This window comes from Leucoraja erinacea, chromosome 34, assembly GCF_028641065.1.
Source record: "Leucoraja erinacea ecotype New England chromosome 34, Leri_hhj_1, whole genome shotgun sequence".
Taxonomy (NCBI): Eukaryota; Metazoa; Chordata; class Chondrichthyes; order Rajiformes; family Rajidae; genus Leucoraja; species Leucoraja erinaceus.
Genome location: NC_073410.1, coordinates 4355931 through 4377000, shown reverse-complemented (window position 1 = coordinate 4377000; position 21070 = coordinate 4355931). Strand labels below are relative to the sequence as shown.

The 21070-nt window shown below is 41.5% G+C and overlaps 1 protein-coding gene across 1 annotated transcript in view; it reads left to right on the top strand.

Annotated features, from left to right (window-relative positions):
* The window catches only part of lrmda (leucine rich melanocyte differentiation associated), a 664257-nt gene that overhangs the window by 432965 nt on the left and 210222 nt on the right, over positions 1–21070 (top strand). Inside the window, exon 5 of the mRNA XM_055661701.1 lies at positions 18243–18366. Coding sequence (XP_055517676.1) covers positions 18243–18366 — 124 coding nt within the window. The remainder of the gene's footprint in view (positions 1–18242; positions 18367–21070) is intronic.

Here is a 21070-nt window from a genome sequence, read left to right as displayed (position 1 = left end):
ACTATTACTACACATCAGTACCTCCGTGTTTTGCAAGTTACTTTCTCAAGGAAGGTAGTTTTGTTAATTAATGGTAAATTGCTCCCTCAAATGCTTCTAACCTCTGCTGAGTCATGGAAACAAACCCCCCCATATCAGTTCCTTGCAAGCGATGTAACTGAACACACACGCTCTGTTCTGCTGCAGCAGAGACCCAATAGACGAAGCCACTTGATATCAGTTAAAGGAGATGGTTTTGTTGGTTCTAATTGATTCCCCAAATACTTAAAGCAGTACTGATGGGCTGTGCTTGATGCTGAATGATCTATGAAATGGTATTATTGCACTGGGGGCCTTAATTAAAAGCATTAAGCTTTGCAGAAGTGTACAGGTTGAACATAATATGGAATTATTCTGCAACACATTGCTTGAAAAAGTAATAAACCTCCAACGAGAATAATTGGACAATGCTTAAAGCACTCATAAATGCTTGCCTGTAGTTGAACAGCAGTTTACAAAATATCCCTAAATTGGGACAGGAGAAGAATGATCATTGTAGTCATGAGTGTTTTATCGGGACGATATCCATGCAAAAAGCGAGCAGTCTTTATGAGATTAGCAATGAACCATATTCGGTGGATGGTGTTAAAGTACATGAAGAACACACAACAGTACAGCAAAAGAGCAGCCTTTTGGCTGAAAATATCTGTGCTGATAATAAAGATTTGAACAAAAGTTAAAGTGCTGGAGGAACTCATTGGCCAGGCAGCATCTGTGGTATATTGATGGTGAAAAACCATCATAACTATCCACTTGTTACGCTTTTGCTCAATCAGTGAAGAAGGATTCCGACTGAAAACGCCTCCTGTCCATTCGCTCCAGCTGATGATGTCCCAATCGATTTGTTTCTCTTGCACCTTGTTTGTTTGCTCAGGATTCCAGCATTTCCAGCATCTTGATAATAAGTAAGTAAGTAAGTTTATTGGCCAAGTATTCACATACAAGGAATTTGCCTTGGTGCTCTGCCCACAAGTAACAACATGGCATACAGTGACAGTTACGGATGATTCAGAAAACACTAAATATTAATAATAATAAAACATTAATGATAAAACACCATTGATCAAGCATGTGAACCAACAGGTAGTTTAGGAGGTACTTTAACAATGTTTAAAAGACATTTGGACGTGTATATGAATAGCAAAGGTTTAGAGGGATATGGGCCAGATGCTGGCAGGTAGGACTAGTGTAGATAAGGCATCTTGGTTGGCACGGTCATGTTGGCTGAAGGGCTTCTTTCCAAGCTGTATGTTTCTATAAGCCTACTATTCTCTCTCCGTGTAGATTTACCTAATAATTATTAAAACCTGCTCAGGCAGCAGTGGAAGGAATGGATGGATCTGAATAAGGGTCCCAAAATGTGATGTGGCCTGATTGAACCAACCAACAAACAAAATATGTTCTGAGCAATAAAGTGTGAGATGCAAAGAATGTCCAAAGAGATTTAAAGGTCCATGCACCTTGATTATGGTCAGGTAGAAAAATTAATTAAAGAGGTTAATAGAATGCTAACCTTATCAAGAGAGCTCAAGGAATAGAGGTTTAGCAATAGCTGTAGTTAAACTGCACCTGAAGTACAGTGAACATCTTGTTCAATACATCCAAACACTGCTCCCACCTTCCATCACGGAAAACATGACCCGGCACCATTTTCAAATTCCAAATTCATCCTTGCTCCAGCCATCAGTCTGTCATTAACCTGTTCAATCGACAGCCATAGTGATCATCTGAAGGAGGTATGAAGTGAGTGAAGTTGTCACATAGCCTGCTTAAAACACCAGACCTCAGCCCAGACTAGTAGAATTGGAACCAAATCAAGGAGGGCAAAATCTTTCAGCTCTGCCGTATGTATCAAGGTGTGAAAATGAACGCAAAGTGAAATGCTCGTCATTTGTTTGAACCCCTCATGTAGACACCCCATAAATATGTCCACTTTCCAGCCATTTGTGAATGGTAACAATGAATTTACGTTCAAGATTTGGTCAGGAATGGAACTGTTGTCCACGGATTCCACATTGTGCAATTGGAGTCACGTCACTTCCAATAACGCAACAAAACTCTAACCTGGCACAGAACCTGGGTAAGATCTCGTCTTTAACTGAGAAACGGTAGACTTATTTTCATCCCATAGTGCTAACTGAGGACTATTTGGCAGAGGAGAAAGGTCAACAATATGATCTTCAAAGCTGCAACATCAAAGTCCATGGCACCAATCATTGGTTTTAAATGGATAACCATATTGTTATTGGCTGTGAGGCCAAAACAAAAACTGATTGGTTTGTGATGATTATTTTCCCTCACTCCTTCAAGCCAGCCGGCCACTCTGAAACTAAAACAGAAAACGTTTAAAAAGATCACCAGGTAAGGCCAGCATCTGTGCAACAAGAAAGAGTCAACATATTGGCTCTGCAACTCATTGTGATCTGTCGACTATTTCTCTTAACACAGGTGCTGCCTGGCCTGCTGAGAATTTCCAGCATTTTCCGTTATGGTGAAAAGTTATTGTTAAGTGGACTGTATTCACTTGTTTGGGAATTACAGCGATCGAGGGCAATAAATGATTATTGCTGTGACCTGGCGATCCAATTCATTTGGTTGTTTAGACTGCCATATATTTTAAAGGAAATCATTCTACTCTAACAGTTAAACTCAGTATCTAGGAATTTGCTCATATTTCATGTTTAAAATGATCTTGAGTGTGTATGTGTAAGAGTGGTGAAAGGATTTATCAAAAAGGAGTTATGTTGTCTGTACCTTTGTATGGTCATGATAAATCGGCATGAATTTCATGTTGGTAGGATTGCTTCCCTAAGCCTATGTGCAAGTGATAGTTATTCCACATTTGCCCACAATGGGACAAATAATAGAAACTGCCACCAACCCTTTTCTTGCGTGTCAACGTTTTGCCTTTCACAATTACTAGCCTCAGAAGAAGAAAATATCTTGGATAATGTCCAGTATATTGAGGGCGTTATGCAGTTATGTCTCTGTTTCTTGAACCCTGATGATGACTGATTATGGGAAAAGTCACGCAAGGAGACAATGGAGGTGACTCTTACAAACAAGTAGCAGTTCCAGGTGATTTAGCACACATTGGAAAATTAAAATACTTACATATCCCCAACTTGATTTTCTTCCTGGTCCCATCTGCAAAAATAAACTTAGAACAATATTGTAATAGTGCTGGAGAAATTCAGTGGGTGAGGCAGCATCTATGGGGCAAAGGAAATCGGCCCGAAACGTTGCCTATTTCCTTCGCTCCATAGATGCTGCTGCACCCTCTGAGTTTCTCCAGCATTTTTGTCCACCTTTGATTTTCCAGCATCTGCAGTTCCTTCTTAAACACAATATTGTAATAATGTTTTGGTATTATTTTTTGTCTTGATGTCATTTTCTAATATATATATATTGAAAGCAAAAATAGAACGTAGACATAAAACAATATAGCACAGGAACAGGTCCTTCGGCCCACAACGTCTTTGTGCTGGGGGCTTTGACTTTGACTCTGACATCGGGGGGGGGGAGAGTGCAGTGGAGAGATAAGGTTTTTTTGGCCTTCCATCACAGCTATGTGATGGATGTTTATGTAAAATGTAATTATGTTGTGTCTGGGGTCTATTTGTGTGTAATGTATGGCTGCAGAAACGGCATTTCGTTTGGACCTCTAGGGGTCCAAATGACAATTAAATTGACTCTTGACTCTCGTGCTGAACTGGTCTCACCTGCCTGTACATGATTCATATCCCTCTATTTCCTGCACTGCCATATGCCCATCTAACAGCCTCGACCACCACTGTTATACATCCCACCACCACCACCACACCAGACAATATGTTCCAGGCCCCCACTACACTCTTCGTTAAAAACTAAAAAATGCACATCTTTCTTAAACTTCCCCCTCTCACCTTTTATCTGCGCTCTCTAGTGTTGGACATTACCACTTTGGGCAAAAGGTTCTGACTATACACCCTATCAATTCGCTATCATCCCGGGATGGTGGGACTGGCATATGATGAAAAAATGGATCAACTGTGCTTGTATTCATTAGAACTTAGAAGGATAAGAGGGGATCATAGAAACATAGAAAATTCTTAAGGGGTTGGACTAGATGCAGAAAAATTGTTCCCCATTTTGGGGGAGTCCAGAACCAGGGGTTACAATTTAAAAATAAGGGGTAGGCCATTTAGGACTGAGATGAGGAAACACTTTTTCACCCAAAGAGTTGTGAATCTGTGGAATTCTCTGCCACAGAAGGCAGTGGAGCCAATTCACTAGATGTATTCAAGAGTGAGTTAGATATCGCTCTTAGGGCTAACGGAATCAAGGGATATGGGGGAAATGCAGGAACAGGGTACTGATTCTGGATGGTAGACAGAAAATGCTAGAGTAACTCAGCAGGACAGGCAGCATATCAGGAGAGAAGGAATGGGTGACATTTTTCGGGTCAAGACCTTTCTTCAGTTCTTTCCTACTGACTCTGGATGATCAGTTGATCGAAGGGCCGAATGGCCTACTCCTACACCTATTTTCTATGTTTCTACGTTTAATTCCTCTCAAAATTGTATACGAACGACAAATTATCATTTTAAACAATGACACATGACTCGCACTAAATGACCAGCCCATTATTGCAAGGAAACTATGCCATCTGGTTTCCTGCTTTGTGGATGCTGCCTCCTACAATTAGTGGCATGTAGTGCTTTCTTATTAATGGAATAGTCCAACAGGATCAATGTTCAAGCTATAAAATGTCCATGCTATTTATGCAGCCCCAGTTTAGTCATCAATGGACCCTTGTGATAGGTCATAGTGGAAATTACATAACAACCCTGAATGGAAATTGCAGACTCGTGAACCAACTATTTATTAATAGTTTCCTGTAATATATTTATTGTATGTGACTTCGGATTTTAAATCTTCAATTCCAAATCTACTGCAACATTCTTAAAATAAACATAGTAGCCCACATTTTACAATCGGCATCGATTTACAATCGACAAGTCCCTCAGTTATTGAGCTGAAATCTGCCAACTGAGTTTTGTGCAGCCTTTTGGGTGGCCATTTATAAAAGAGAAGGCCAATTCCGTGACACCAACGCTACAGTCGATAAGGAATTGTGTGATAACTTGGAAAACAACAAGTGCATAAGAAGGAGCTGCAGTGGTTTACACTGACTATAGACACAGAATGCTGGACTAACTCAGAGGGTCAGGCAGCATCTCTGGAGAAAAGGAACAGGTGATGTCATCTATTCCTTTCCTCCAGAGATGCTACCTGACCTGCTGAGTTAATCCAACTTTTTGTGTCTATCTTCAGGGAAAACACCAAAGTCCCCTTAAGTAAACAGTTCAAAAAATTAATACTGATCCATTTATCTTGGATATTTGATTGGATACCCTTTTTTTTGTGATTGAACATGTCCAAAAAGGATATGTAATTTTGATCATTTTGGAAAAAAAGACTGTGCATTTACCTCATCTATGTACCTTTCATAATCTTGTACACCTCTATAACATTACCATTCATCCTCAACGCTCCAAGGAATAGAGTCCTAGTCTGTTCAACCGCTCCCTATAGCACTGGTCCTCAAGTCCTGGCAATATCCTCATAGATCTTTTTTGCACCCTTTCCAACTTAACAACTTCTTTCCTATAACAGAACGAAGGTGACGAAAACTGAGCAAAATACTCTAAATGTAGCCTCACCAATGTCTTGTCCATCTGTGTAAGAAGGAACTGCAGATGCTGGCTTAAACCAAAGATAGACACAAAAAGCTGGAGTAACTCAGTGGGACAGGGAGCATCTCTGGTGATGCTTCGGGTCGAGACCCTTCTTCAGACCCCGTTTCGGGTCGAGACCCTTCCTCAGACTATATATGCCAATGATAGACATCCATTCATAAGTTTCAGTGACAAATGTCTCCATAAGGTACCAGTCTACTGAGGTTTTGTAGAAGTCTAGGGCAAATCAAAGTAGATCTTGTACATTTCTGTTTTCAACTTCACATTAGCTCTGTAATGCCAGGGAACTGATAGCATAACCATTATTTTCCTGCAAAATCCAAGCCATTGGCAACATCATAAAATGATCTGAAATGACAAGGAATGTAAATGAGGTGCTGCAGATGTGTTTCTGTCTACTTGTAGTTGCTTTCCCTTGCTGCCTCCTGGTTTCACCTTGGGGACATAGATAAATTTTGTGTCAAATGTTTAGCTTCCGCTCAGAGCAAGTTGGTGAAATCTCAGCACTTCGTATTTCCTGAGGATTTTTACTCAAGTTTAGGTTGCATATCATCTTTACTGGGATTCCTGGGATGATTCCTGGGATGATTCCTGGGATGTCAGGGCTTTCATATGAAGAAAGACTGGATAGACTCGGTTTGTACTCGCTAGAATTTAGTAGATGGAGGGGGGATCTTATAGAAACTTACAAAATTCTTAAGGGGTTGGACAAGCTAGATGCAGGAAGATTGTTCCCGATGTTGGGGACGTCCAGAACAAGGGGTCACAGTTTAAGGATAAGGGGGAAATCTTTTAGGACCGAGATGAGGAAAACATTTTTCACACAGAGAGTGGTGAATTTCTGGAATTCTCTGCCACAAAAGGTAGTTGAGGCCAGTTCATTGGCTATATTTAAGAGGGAGTTAGATGTGGCCCTTGTGGCTAAAGGGATCAGGGGGTATGGAGAGACGGCAGGTACAGGATACTGAGTTGGATGATCAGCCATGATCATATTGGATGGCGGTGCAGGCTCGAAGGGCCGAATGCCCTACTCCTGCACCTATTTTCTATGTTTCTATGTTTATCCTCCATTCATATCTTGTCTGTAAACAAACCTGAAGAAGGGTCTTGACTTGAAGCGTCACCTGTTCCCCTTTTCCAGAGATGCTGCCTGACCCGCTGAGTTACTCCAGCTTGTTGTGTCTGTCTTTGGTGTAAACCAGCATCTGCAGTTCCTTCCTACACACCAAATCATCCTACATGTCATCTTCTGCAGTGGTCACCACTTGATTGGGTCCCACACAACTCACCCTCATGCTTAGAGTCCCTTGTGACTTAGACCTTGTGCATCTCAACTTTTTCATATAGATGGTAGTTGGTATATGGAACAAGCTACCAGAGGAGGTACTAGAGGCAGATACGATAATAGCATGTAAAAGAGACTTGGCCAGGTATTGGAAAGGAAAGGTTCAGACGGATATTGGCCAAATGCGGGCAAACATAGCGTAGATAGGGTGTCTTGCTCAGCATGGATGAGTTGGGCCGAAGGGCCTGTTTTTATGCTTCATTATTGCAACCTGTAATCCTCTCCCTAAATGTAGCTCACTTTCTCCTGACAAATACTTCCAGCCGATCCCTTGCGTTGCCTTTGCACCCAGTGTGAGAAGCAATACATATCAGCAGGTTGTTTTTGCATGACATCTTTATTTAAAAGTGAGTTCATAATTAGAAATTATTTTGTGTTTGACCTGGACTTTGACGGGAAAAAAAAATCTGCGTGTGGTTGGATAGATCATGATTGCTGCTGTTTTTTTGCTGCAAGATTGCATGCCTTGCCTGGTGCTGTTAAAACTGAAAAAATATTGGGATTCAAATTAGTTCCAAATGCTTAACTCAAATTGATTTACCTTGGAGCTATAGCAATAAAGATGAAATATATTATTGCTTTCATGGCTGGTACTTATTTTGTATATGATGCTGACATTTTTTTGTTGGAAGGAAAACTAATGGAGCATTTAATTAATGCTATATTTATTTAGAATTAGCCCATCTCCTCTGGCTTTGCTCACAGTAAATTGGGAGGATGTGCTGCTCTTTTTTTTACTAACACATACTTTGTATGATGGAACACACAGGGTACTGTTGCTTAATTAAAGTTGGGAATTATAAACCAGTGTTTGGTTAGATGTTCAAGAACGAAATGCAGATGCTGGAAAATCGAAGGTAGACAAAAGTGCTGGAAAAACTCAGCGGGTGCAGCAGCATCTGTGGAGCGAAGGAAATAGGCAACGTTTCGGGCTGAAACCCTTCTTCAGTACGTTAGATGTACTTGTTAACAAAAATTTGAATATACAGTAGGTTGGCACTAATTTCAAATCACTTGCTCCTATCCTTGGAGAGCATCATCAAATGTCCCCTGTTCAATGGTTAAAGAGGCAGCACAGAAACAGGCCCTTCGGCCCACCGAGTCCTCACTGACCAGTGATCTCCGAATAGTAAAGGGCCTGTCCCACTTACGTGTTCTTGGTTGCGTAATTTGCGTGCCAAGGACATGTAAGTGGGACAGGCCCTTTACACTATCCTACAGACACAAAGGACAATTTACATTTATACCAATCCAATTAACCTACAAACCTGTACATCTTTGGAAAGTGGGACGAACCCAAAGGTCTAGGAGAAAACCCATGCGGGTGTGGGGAGAATGTACAAAATCCGTACAGACTAGCACACGTAGTCAGGATTGAACCCGGGTCACTGGCGCTGTAAGGCAGTAGCTCTACCGCTGCGCCACTGTGCCGCCCAATTAATTCAGATAATTTTCTCCAATTATGTTGATGTAATACTTGAATCAATTACATGCAAGTATGAATGACCAGGTATGGCAACGTTTGGTGGGACTATTATATGTGGCAAGCTTTGTTCCAATGTAAAGTGAATTCCATTTTTGCTTGTTTGTCGAGGCACATTGGTCCTGTTTACCCATCATGGTTTTTCATAGAATAGTAGAAATATACGGAACAGGGGGAGGCCAATTCATGGTAAAATAACAATCACTGAGTGCGGAATGGTTACCGAGGTGGATTTGTGAAGGAAGATAACAACAGATTTTCTCCATACACCAATGAAAATATCAATCCATTTCTTATGAAATACCCATTCCCAACAACACCTTCATTACATTTCAACTTTACACACTCCGAGCTTTCCCTTTCCTTTATTTCTCCCAGAGGTAATGGTATGTTTTAGAATGTGGACTGGCTATTTCTTCCAGTGAAACCGAGAAATAATAAATGCTTTCACGGTTATTGTCGGTTAGAAGCTGCAGCAATTTCGCCAAATTTTTATCCAAAGTTGAGAGCAACAATAACGTTTCCTTTACGACCTCATAATTAATCTTTGACGACGAGCCTGTTCCCTCCATTCAGCCCTTTCAGGTAATGTTTGGTTTCACTTCCAGAGTTTATTACTCAATTCTCTGCAATGCAACACACTCACCATGGGAAAGGTAGCAAATCCTGCTGCTACCATATGTTAAGTTTGATGTAAATTCATAATGTATTGTCCGGCTTATAGATAAAAGCAGCAAAACAGAAAGGGGTTTCACTCTGGAATCTGAATCTGGAGGAGGCCCAGGACAGAAATGTCAATATGGGAGTGGGAGAGGAATTAAAATGGAGATCCAGTGTATGTTTGGAAAATACTATTTTTCTCCACCACTCTTTCCTTTTCCCACCATCTTACCACCCCCCCCCCCTCATCCCCAGTCTCTCCACAAGGACTCACACCCATTTCTCCCCCCCTACAATTCTGCTTCTCACTTCACAATTTGCAATTCTTCAACCCTTTTGCCTCATACTTTCTGCCTTTGCATCTCTGGCCTTTGTCCACCCATCTGCCTATCAATAACTCCCCTCACGTGTATCCACCTACTACTTGCTAGGCTTTGTCCTGCCCCTCCTCTCTTCCTGCTTTCTTCCCCCCCCCACCCCACCCCTCCATTACAATCAGTCTGCTGAAGGATCCCGAACCGAAATGTCACTTGTTCTCCAGAAATGCTGCCCAACCTGCTGAGTTACTACAGCACTTTGTGTCCTTTTGTGTAAACCAGCATCTGTAATTCCTTGTTGTTACATCTGTCACTATGCTTGCCCTGGGCTAGAAAATGACAGGGTGGGTTTACCTACAAGCAGCTGAATGTCAGCAGCTGAATGCCTTTTGGAAGTGTCAGTCACTGCCTGCACCATTTAGCTCATGTTAAGCATGGGTGGGGAGAAATTCTTCTGAATGAGACAATATCATTTTACAAATTGGGGCTGCTTTAATTTTGGGCGTGTTTATTATTTGCCAGGGATGGAAGAACATTAAAGGGCCTGACCCACTTTCACGACCTTTTTTACTCGTGGACATTTTTCATCAAGCTAGAAAAATGCCCCAACATACTTGATGCCACTTGATGAGTACCTACGACTAGCATCACGGCCTGCTACGACCTGCCTACGACCATGCTGCGAATATGAGTCAAGGGCAAACTCGGCAGAGGTCGTGAATTAGGTCGTGAAAGTGGGAAAGGCCCTTAGAGGCTCTTTGTTGCACGCAGACCAGAAGAATCCTCCGTCCTCACTTTCAGAAACCACCTTGCACAATAGGTGCACAAAATAATCCGCAACATTGAACTGTAAGTCTTTTCCAATAGTTATATAACATACAACAGTACAGTGCAGAAAAAGGCCCTTTGGCCCACAATGTTTATACCGAACATGCTGCCAAGACCGACTCATCTGTCCGCACTTAATCTATATTCCCCTATTCCCTGCAAATCCACATACCTAAATGCTGCTATCGTATCTGCTTCCACCACCACCCCTAGGGCAGTGTTACAGGTATTCACCACCCTCTGTGTAAAAACAAGATTGCTTCAAACATCTCCCTTAAACTTGGCCCCTCTCACCAAAAAGCTATGCCCTTTAGTATTTAATATTTTCATCCTGGAAAATAGGTTCTGACAGTATACCTAATCTATGTCTCTCGTAATGTCATGCACTTCCATCTGCTCTCATTTCAATTTTGAATTGCCTCCATCTGTGTTATTTTACCTCGGAGGGTGTGATTGGGTAAACTTGGTCTTTGCATTATGACAGCGTTCGGTAAAAGAAACCCATTTATTAATGTGTCTACATGTGTGCCTCTGAGTTAGAAAGGAACCAGGTCGCCCATGTCAGTTAATATCAAGGCTCATTGAGTGTGGTTCCAATAGCAACTTTCTTGGTGTCTTTTAAATCCCAGTTCGTGCCTGTCCTTGCACTTTTCCACTTTTGCCTCTCCATAGTTCATTGCCAATCTGAAAGTCTCAAATTCAAGAGAGTTTATTGTTATGTGTCCCTGATAGGACAATGCAATTCTTGCTTTGCTTTAGCACAACAGAACATAGTAGGCACGAATACAGAACAGATCAGTGTGTCCATATACCATTGTATAAATATATACACACATGAATAAATGAACTGATAAAATGCAAATAAACAGATAATGGGCTATTAATGTTCAGTGTTTTAACTGAGCTGAGTTTAATAGCCTGTTGGCTGTGGGGAAGGAGCTATTCCTGAACCTGGTCGTTGCAGTCTTCAGGCTCTTGTACCTTCTACCTGAAGGTAGTGGGGAGATGAGTGTATGGCCCGGATTGTGTGGGTCCTTGATGATGCTGCCAGACTTTATCATTGTTAAACTTCTAAAGATCCTCCATTGGAGTAAAATCAAGCACAACAAACTAACCCGTTCAGGATGATATTGAATAAATGACCATAAATGTTGGTTGCATGAGTGGAACCTTAGATGTGCATGATTAGGTTTCCAGAACATCTGGAGAAATTTGAACTGTCAATTATGCAGCAGGGAAGATATTTTATTTACAGTCTTTATTAAAATTGACTAATTGCTTTCACTAAGGTTTTGGTCAGCAATGGTTTAAGAATCATGTTTATGGCATAGATTGACTGAAAGCTGTAGGAAGGCAACAGGCCCTTCGGCCCAGAGACCATGCCAACCATCCCGTTCACAATCGCTCTGTTCCCCCACTTTCCCATTCACTCCCTACACTCTCGGGGCAATTTACAGAAGGCAAATAATCTCCAAACCCGCACAACTTTGGGATGTGGGGGAAAACCGGAGCACCCATAGAAACCCACACTGTCCCAAAGAGAACGTGCAAACTCCGCACAGACAGCACCTAAGGTCAGAATCAAAGCTGGGTCTCTGGAGCTGTGAGGCAGCAGCTCTACCAGCTGCACCACTGTACATATAAACACTTTATGAGCCATATAGCATTCATCCTTTGGTAAAGTTTTTCTGAATTCCATCTTCCGTTTGGATTTTTTTCTTGTTAATTTTGTAAACTGCAGGTGGCAAACACTGCCATCGCAGAGTTCCTGAAATCATCTGCCCTCCCCTCCCTCCCCTCCCTCCCTCCTTCCTTCTTACACAACCAGCATGTGTCAAACCACTGGAGAGGACTGCTGAGTTTTAAAAGTAGAAACAAGATACTGCAGATGCTGGTTTAGGCCAAATATAGACACAAAGTGCTGGAGTAACTCAACGGGTCGGGCAGCATCTCTGGAGAAGAAGGACAGGTGAAGTTTCGGGTGTGGAGAAGAGTTCCGACCCAAAATGTCACCTATGCTATCCATCTTCTCCAGAGTTGTTGCCTGTGCCGTTGAGTAACTCCAGCACTTTGTGTCGAGAATTTTAAAACTAAATGTACTCAGAAGCTTGAATCAGCAGAAATTCTTTAAGATCATTGTCTTGGTGCCTGGCGTTCTGCCAGCGTCAGACAGCCACTTCAAACGTGTTCCTCGCATAAGTACAAAATTAAACTGCAGAGGCATGTGGCAACACACCCATCCTACAGAATGACTGGCTTGACAGAAAGGCCTAATTATCTCTCAAAATAATGTCTTCCCAAACCACTGCTTCTCCCTATTTCTCTCAAAAATTTTGATCCACCAATTCACGGCGGTGAACAAGATGAGAACGAAATGGAATTAAGTTTTGCGGAATTTATTCATGGCTTGCCTGGTATTGAGGTGTGACATATTCGTGACAGTAAATAAAACAGACAGTGCCAGAAATACTCGGCATCTGTGGGGAGGGAAAAAGAGTAAATACGTTGGGCCATCAGCATAACATAGAACATAGAACAGTACAGCTCAGGAACAGGTTCTTCAGCCCACCATGTCTGTGCCCAACATGATGCCAAAATCACTCTTATGTCCCTGTAAATAATCCACACCCCGCCATTTACTGCACGTCCATAAGTTTATCCAAAACTCTTTTAAATGCCACTAACATATCTGCTTCCACCTCCACCCCCTCACTCTTCCAGCCCTCACCACCCTCTGTAAAGATAATTGTTCCTCCCGCACATCTCCTTTCAATTTTGCCCCTCACCTTGAACCTGTATCCTCCAGTGCAGTGCCTCTTAAACTATTTCAGTGTCATTCCCCCTTGAGTCTTTATCACAAAATTGCAGTCACCCTCGACTAAATTGTCTTATGTTTTTTGGTAATTTTCCTCTTATTCTACCTTATGTATTATATCTGAATAAATTAAGTAATTCACCCTTTATTCACCCCTGTAGTTTAATTCACCCCAAAATAATTTAATTCACCCTTGGGTGAATCATTCCCTTGCGTAAATTTGGTGCATGTGCAGATGTGGTGAAGATGTCGCTATTTGGAGCACACTGCACACCACTCTACACTGCGCACCTGTGGTCAAACTATGGAAAGACAAGTTTGCAGAGACTAAAGGTGGCATATAATGATGCCATGAGAACACTGCTAAGGAAACCTAGATGGTGCAGTGCTAGTAACATGTTTGTGACTGCAGGAGTCAGTACTTTAGAAGCTATCCTAAGAAATCATATGTATAAATTCACTTGCAGGATAAATGACTCTAAAAATGTAATTATTGTTGCCTTGTCAAACATAAGGGTTAGCCCTACACGCTACGAATCCCAGCTGTGGAGACACTGGTATCATTGTCTCGTTGTAGGACATTGATCATTCTTTTAATCTGGATTTTTAATTCATGTATTGTTTTTTTTAATATATAATTTATGCTTTTATAAGTGATATACTAAGATTTTATATGTACTTTCTGATATTTTTTTAATATGCAATGCATTTTTATGTAATGTTGCCCCTTGTCTGGACCTTGAGTCCGTAATAAAGTTTATTAAAATTATTATTATTATTCACCAGTTTAAGAAGCACTGAGTCCAGTATTTGATATTATCATAAAATATTATCTCTGTTTTCCTTTCCGCAAATGCATCTTTGTCTGTTTTCCAGAGTTTTCTGTCTATATTTCAGATTCCCAGCATCTTTTGATATTTTGCATTTGTGCCATTCATTAAGGAACAGTCACCAACATATTAAAACTTTCAATCTCAGATTTAGTAAGACTGTGCAATCTCAGCCAGGCTTACAGTCAATAGTATGTTACCTGCAATAGTGTTTGCTGGAAAATACAGTATATACAAATAAAATTAGGGGTTAAAGGAAATGATGACCGCAGTAACGGGAGATTCTTTGGGAAATAAAAATATCGAGTAACAGAATTCACTGAAAGCAGTAGAAGTGTTGAGCCCCAATAATGGATTTCTCCTGGTCCCTTGTATTTTATATGAATCCCAACTTTGACTACATTGCAGCTAAAGTGAAAGGTTCAAGAAATCCATTGAGTGCATTTACTCTTATTTATTTTGTGGGGAAAACTATTTTCTTTGTGTTTCTTTTTAAAAAGACATCCATTATATCTAAATGGTAGTTGAAGAACTGTAGTTTTTGGCAGAGTGTGACTGACTGACTGAACCGAACACAAAGGGCCATAATTTGTTGTCAAGATCTTGGTGAGACTAATGGGCAGGCACTGATATTTATGTGCAATCACTGCAGCACTTAAGGTGAGATGAGACACAGAAAGCCACAAGTTTCTCTCCAAGAAATAACAACCTGCCATTTATTTCAAGGAATAGTCTCGCTGGCTCCCTCAAGCGTAGATGATTTACTTGTAAGCAATGTATGAACCAATTGCATCACAGAATATTAAATATTTTTTATTTGAGTCTCCCGTTCATTTTCCCAACATGTGTGAATTCCTGCCTGGTAATTTCTAAAACCGGAGCGCATTCTCATTTTGTAAGCTGGTATTAGCTGCAAATGCATACAATGCAAAATTCCTAGTCCAGCATTTGACTTTGACGAGTATGATGGCACAGGAGGAGTGTGTCAATCTCACAGCTCCAGCGACCTTGCCAACTCTCCCCAACAATTTATTCTAAGCCTTTATCAGGCAACTGAACCACCCTATCGCCAACTAGGCAGCATTTCTGACCTACCATCTACCACATTGCAAACCCTCGGACTATCATTAATCGGACGTTGCTGGACTTTTTCGAGCACTGAACATTATTCCCTTTACCCTGTATCTGTACACTGTGGATGGCTCGATTGTAATCACGTATAGTATTTTCCGCTATCTGGATAGCATGCAACAAATATTTTTTTTACTGTTACTCAGTACATATGACAATACATTAATCTAAACTAAACTTTTTTTGCATATCTTTTGTTCATTGTTCTTTATCTCTCCACATCACTGTCTATATCTCTTGTTTCCCTTATCCCTAACCAGTCTGAAGAAGGGTCTAGACCCGAAACATTGTATACTCTGGAATTTAGAAGGATGAGAGGGATCTTATCGAAACAAATAAGATTATTAAGGGTTTGGACACGCTAGAGGCAGGAGAAATGTTTCCCATTGTTGGTGGAGTCCAGAACCAGGGGACACAGTTTAAGAATAAGGGGTAAGCCATTTAGAACGGAGATGAGGAAAAGCTTTTTCACACAGAGTTGTGAATCTGTAGAATTCTCTGCCTCAGAGGGCGGTGGAGGCCAATTCTCTGGATGCTTTCAAGAGAGAGTTAGATAGAGATCTTAAAGGTAGCTGAGTCAGGGGATAAGGGGAGAAGGCAGGAACGGGGTACTGATTGTGCATGATCAGCCATGATCACTGTGAATGGCGGTGCTGGCTCGAAGGGTCGAATTGGCCTACTCCTGCACCTATGGTCTGTTGTTTATTATCCCCAATTCCTTCTCTCCAGAGATGTTGCCTGTCTCGCTGAGTTACTCCAACTTTTTTTGTCTATCATCAGTCTAAACTAAATCTAGGTTTAATCCTGCCCTCCAGTGTTGATTGTGTGCTGTTTTAAAATTCTTCATCTGATAAGAGAGCATCCTCAAGATTCTCCAGTTTCCACCCATATCCCAAAGACCAATGGGTTGGGTGGTTATTTGACCAGCTGGACGTTTTTCTCAATGCCTATAAGTGGTGGAATAATTTAATATAAAATGAGTGCAAATGAGTAGGAAGAAAGTGAAGATGCTGGTTTACACTGAATAAAGGCACTAAATGCTGGAGTAACTCATAGAAACATAGAACATAGAAATTAGGTGCAGGAGTAGGCCATTTGGCCCTTCGAGCCTGCACCGCCATTCAATATGATCATGGCTGATCATCCAACTCAGTATCCCGTACCTGCCTTCTCTCCATACCCTCTGATCCCCTTGGCCACAAGGGCCACATCTAACTCCCTCTTAAATATAGCCAATGAACTGGCCTCAACTACCCTCTGTGGCAGAGAGTTCCAGAGATTCACTACTCTCTGTGTGAAAAAAGTTCTCCTCATCTCGGTTTTAAAGGATTTCCCCCTTATCCTTAAACTGTGACCCCTCAGGCTGCATATCTGGAGAAGAAGGATAGGTGACGTTTCAAGGCTGAAGAAGGGTCCCGACCCAAAACATCACCTATCCATCTTCTCCAGAGATATTATCTGGCTTGTTGAGTAACATCAGCACTTTGTGTCTATCTTGAGTTTTTAAACTAAATATAATCAGAAGCTTGAATCAGCAGAAATTCTTCAGGATTGTTGTCTTGGTGCCTGGCGTTCTGCCAGCGTCAGACAGCCACTTCAAACGTGTTCCTCGCTTAAGTACAAAATTAAACTGCAGAGGCATGTGGCAACACACCCATCCGACGGAATGACTGGCTTGACAGAAAGGCCTAATTACCTCTCAAAATAATGTCTTCTTAAACCAGGAACGAGACCTGAAACATCACGGATTCCTTTTCTTCAGAAATGCTGCCTGACCCGCTGAGTTAGTCTGGGACGACATCAGAGTTATGGGGAGAAGGCAGGAGAATGGGGTCAGGAGGGAGAGAAAGATCAGCCATGATTGAATGGCAGAGTAGACTTGATTCGCTGAATGGTCTAATACTGCTCTGACTGTATCTCTTATGATTTTTGGTGTTTGATGGTCAGTGCAAACACTATGGGGCTGAAAGACTTGTTGCTGACTACTTCTTTCCGACTCTGATTTCTCATATCATGTATTCCTTGCCTGTTATTAAGTTGAATACACCTGCACTTAATCCGCAGTTCTTTGCTACAAATGTTAGAATATGCAACCTGTTTAAGGAGAGTTGAGTGGTTAATCATCATATGAACTGATAAAGGAATGAGGAGACACAGTTGCCTTCCCTGCCTCAGGTATCGTGTTAGCCTTGCTGTGACTTCTCAGCAAGCTTTGCTGACATCGTTTCATCAACAAATTACAGGGAAAATTATAGTATTATTCTGCTTGTAGCCAAACTCTCGTCAAATTTCGACTGCTCATGGTTTTGTGAAATAAAACAGTTTACAACTACATCTGCAATGTGACTTTGCTCCCTACTTGTGTTGTTAATAGTTATCTTACCAGAATTTTAGATATTTTTCTTTTTGAAGTTGATGTTAGATTTAAGGTTACCTTCTTAAGTCTGGGTCAGAGAGCTGTGGTTTATGATCTGAATTAACTAACCATGCAGTGCAGTACCAAGACCACACAGCACTGTCTGAGGTCTGATTTCTGGACGCGATGCTTAACAAAAACTCCAAGTTCCTCCTCTGGCAGGGAACAATCATCCCATGGTACTACTCAGGGAATTCACTATTTTTTTAATTTTGTATTTGTTTGTTCCTCAATCAGAACTGTTATCTTGTTTTTTTTCCCCAATGCTCTGGGCTCTTGCTATGTAGAGATTCTTCACTGTGTTCCTGTATTGTCACAATATCATGCTTCAAATGTTCTTCAATGAAAAGAATGTCCTTTGGGGTGTCCTGGTGTCGATAAAGGCAACGTTTCAATGGCTTTTTTCCCCATATTTTAAGGAGGCTTGATGCCAAGGGTTTCTTTGCAGGTTCCATTTTGTATCTTTTGTGTCCAATTTCCTGTGTGTATTCTGTACCATCCAGTGTGGACCTGTTTGCCACTGCTTTCTTTCTAATATATTGTTTTCCTTCATCGGGTGTAGCTCTCCCGTCGGGCCAGCTACTGGGAGAAGAATGACGGTTATTAACTGAGACCTCTCTCGTGATTCCTTTTCCAGGTTCTTCATTCTTCATAAGATGCCAAACCTGAAGTTCTTGGATGCAAGGAAGGTAACCCAAAAAGAACAAAGAGAAGCAAGCACTCGTGGCGTCTTCATGAAAGTGGTGAAACCCAAAGAACTGGTAAAATATTCAGAATTAGACAATGTAATCTTTTTTTTTTTCTTTTTTTAATTTATTTTATTAGTAACGTTTGTACAAGGATATCTTGTAATCTTTCTTAATTGCTGCATGCAAATACTAAAAACAGTTCAGGAAAAATTGCTACCTATATTTATCAATATTACTTACACCTCTGTTAACCTGCGAATCCCTACGTAAAACGATATATACACACACACACACACACACGATATCAAGTCGCATAAATGTACATGTGTTCTCTTATTTAATTGATATGGTCTTTTGTTGAATTATGCCTAGCTTTAAGAACATCTTCATCCCGTTAGTCCACCTTTCCAGCTTGTTGCCTCCTGTTCTTTATTATCGTGCTGACAATTTGTGCTTCACGACGTCTGATTTAAAAAAAAAATTAAATCTCCTGTTTAAGTTTAAAAAAAAACTTTAATCACACAAGGGAGATTTTAATGACCAGATTTTGACCTCATTTCATTTGCCTAAGCGTAGATCAAAGTGGACGAGGCCTGTCTGATTCCAGTAGTGTTACAGGCCGTGACAGCACTTCACATCAAAACGACAGCTCACGTACAGGACCATCAAATTGCTCAATTATATTCTGGGCCTGTAATTATTCCTCTCCATTTTTTGCAAAGCCTTCATTTGTCATTCCATTGACATAATTTACCTTATGATCACCTCACTAATATTTTGGTTGCCTCCGCGGCTGAAGAGATTGGGAGGCAGCTTCCATTCGTCTTATTTTGAAATTGATGAGCTTTGATACGGCAGCCACAATAACCTCTGCAGGGCATGTGTAGTCTTTGTGTTTAATTGCCTTCATCATCCCAATTGTCTGCTGACCAAAAGTGCAGATCACCAATTACTGCAGCTGTGTCCAAACCTGCAGGTAATTGGATTTCTCTGGCAGAGCATAATTGGATATTTTTTTGCTGTTTGTTGACAAACTTCGCCGTTTTATCCTCCGTGTGACATTGTGGCATTTATGAGACAAAGGGTATATATTCTTGCTGATCCTTGTTTATACGTTAAACTTCCAAATCCAAACAGTTGACAGTGCACAGAGGTTGAATATCCAGTGCAAAGACTGTGTAAAAAAAAAAGATGCATTTAATATATCTATTACCACAATGATGTAAACGACATTGGTCGGAGCAAGTGTTATCCGTTTTGTGGTTTGCATTTATATTTTTTGCAATGTCGACAGTCACACTCACCTTATCCAGCGCTTGGCTCCTCAAATCATGCTTGGATCGTTATGTGAGGTGAAGCCTTCTGCCAACTTGTGGAAAGTAATGCCCCCGTCCCACTTAGGAAACCTGAACGGAAACCTCTGGAGACTTTGTGCCCCACCCAAGGTTTCCGTGCGGTTCCCGGAGGTATGTGTCAGTCTCCCTACCTGCTTCCACTACCTGCAACCTCTGGCAACCACCTGCAATCCCCGGGAACCGCACGGAAACCTTGGGTGGGGCGCAAAGTCTCCAGAGGTTTCCGTTCAGGTTTCCTAAGTGGGTCAGGGGTATTAGAGTCACAGTCGTACAGCAAGGGAACGAGCCCTTCAGCCCTCCAAGCATGCACGCTTCTGTGCTAAATTTACACTAATCCCATTTTATTCTCCCTGCATCCCGTCAACTCCTCTCAAATTCTGCTGCTCACCTGCACACCAAGAGCTATTTACAGTGTGACCTGTTAACAAATCGGGCCATGTGTTTTTGGAATGATGCAGGGAGGGGAAGCCCATGTAGTCACAGGGAGAACGTGCAAACTAGATAAACAGCACCGAAGGTCAGGATCAAATTGGGTCGCAGAGATGGTGAAGTGGATTTTCAAGAAGGAACTGCAGATGCTGGAAAATCGAAGGTAGACAAAAGTGCTGGAGAAACTCAGCGGGCGAGGCAGCATCTATGGAGCGAAGGAAATAGGCAACGTTTCGGGCCGAAACCCTTCTTCAGTGGATGCACTATGCTGCTCCATCAGACTGCCCTGATGACCAATGGACTGTTCTCATTCGCAAAGACCTTTACCTTCGTTTGTTTCTATATGTCCCCGATAGGCAGAGAGAGCTAGAAACTTGAAAAAAATTAAATATTAATTAAAACACTTTAAAAATAATATGTTCATTTAAAACCACATTCACCTTGTGTAAATGGATTAAAAATATTAATTAAAATCAACTTAAAAAGCAAAGTCAATTATCTTTGCTTATCTTTACAGTCCAAGTCGATCATCCTATTCAAATAAATGGGACCATATCGGCTCAGATGCACCAGGGAGAGTCTCTGGGAGAGTTTAGGGAACAGGTACAAAGTACATCTCATTGACTCATTGACAGATGCATCATGGAAACAGGCCCTTCGGCCCACCAAGTCCAAGGCAAGCATGTTCAACTAGTTCTATGGTATCCCACTTTCTCATCCACTCCCCTCACACTGGCACAGTTTACAGTGACCTATTAACCTGCAACCCCGCACGTCTTTGGGATCTGTTCCATTGGTCTCGGTGTAACAGTGTAGCAGCTGGATGCAGAGGTGAGGTCATGGGTGGATTTTCTGCCTCCAGCTGTGCACAGATGTAAATGTGCATTATCGGCCGCTGTGCACACTGCAGCTTCTCAACAGAGTCCATTGCATTGCGAGGCATAAGTGTTACCTGGTCCATTAGCGCTGCTTCACTTTGCAGGTGGACCACT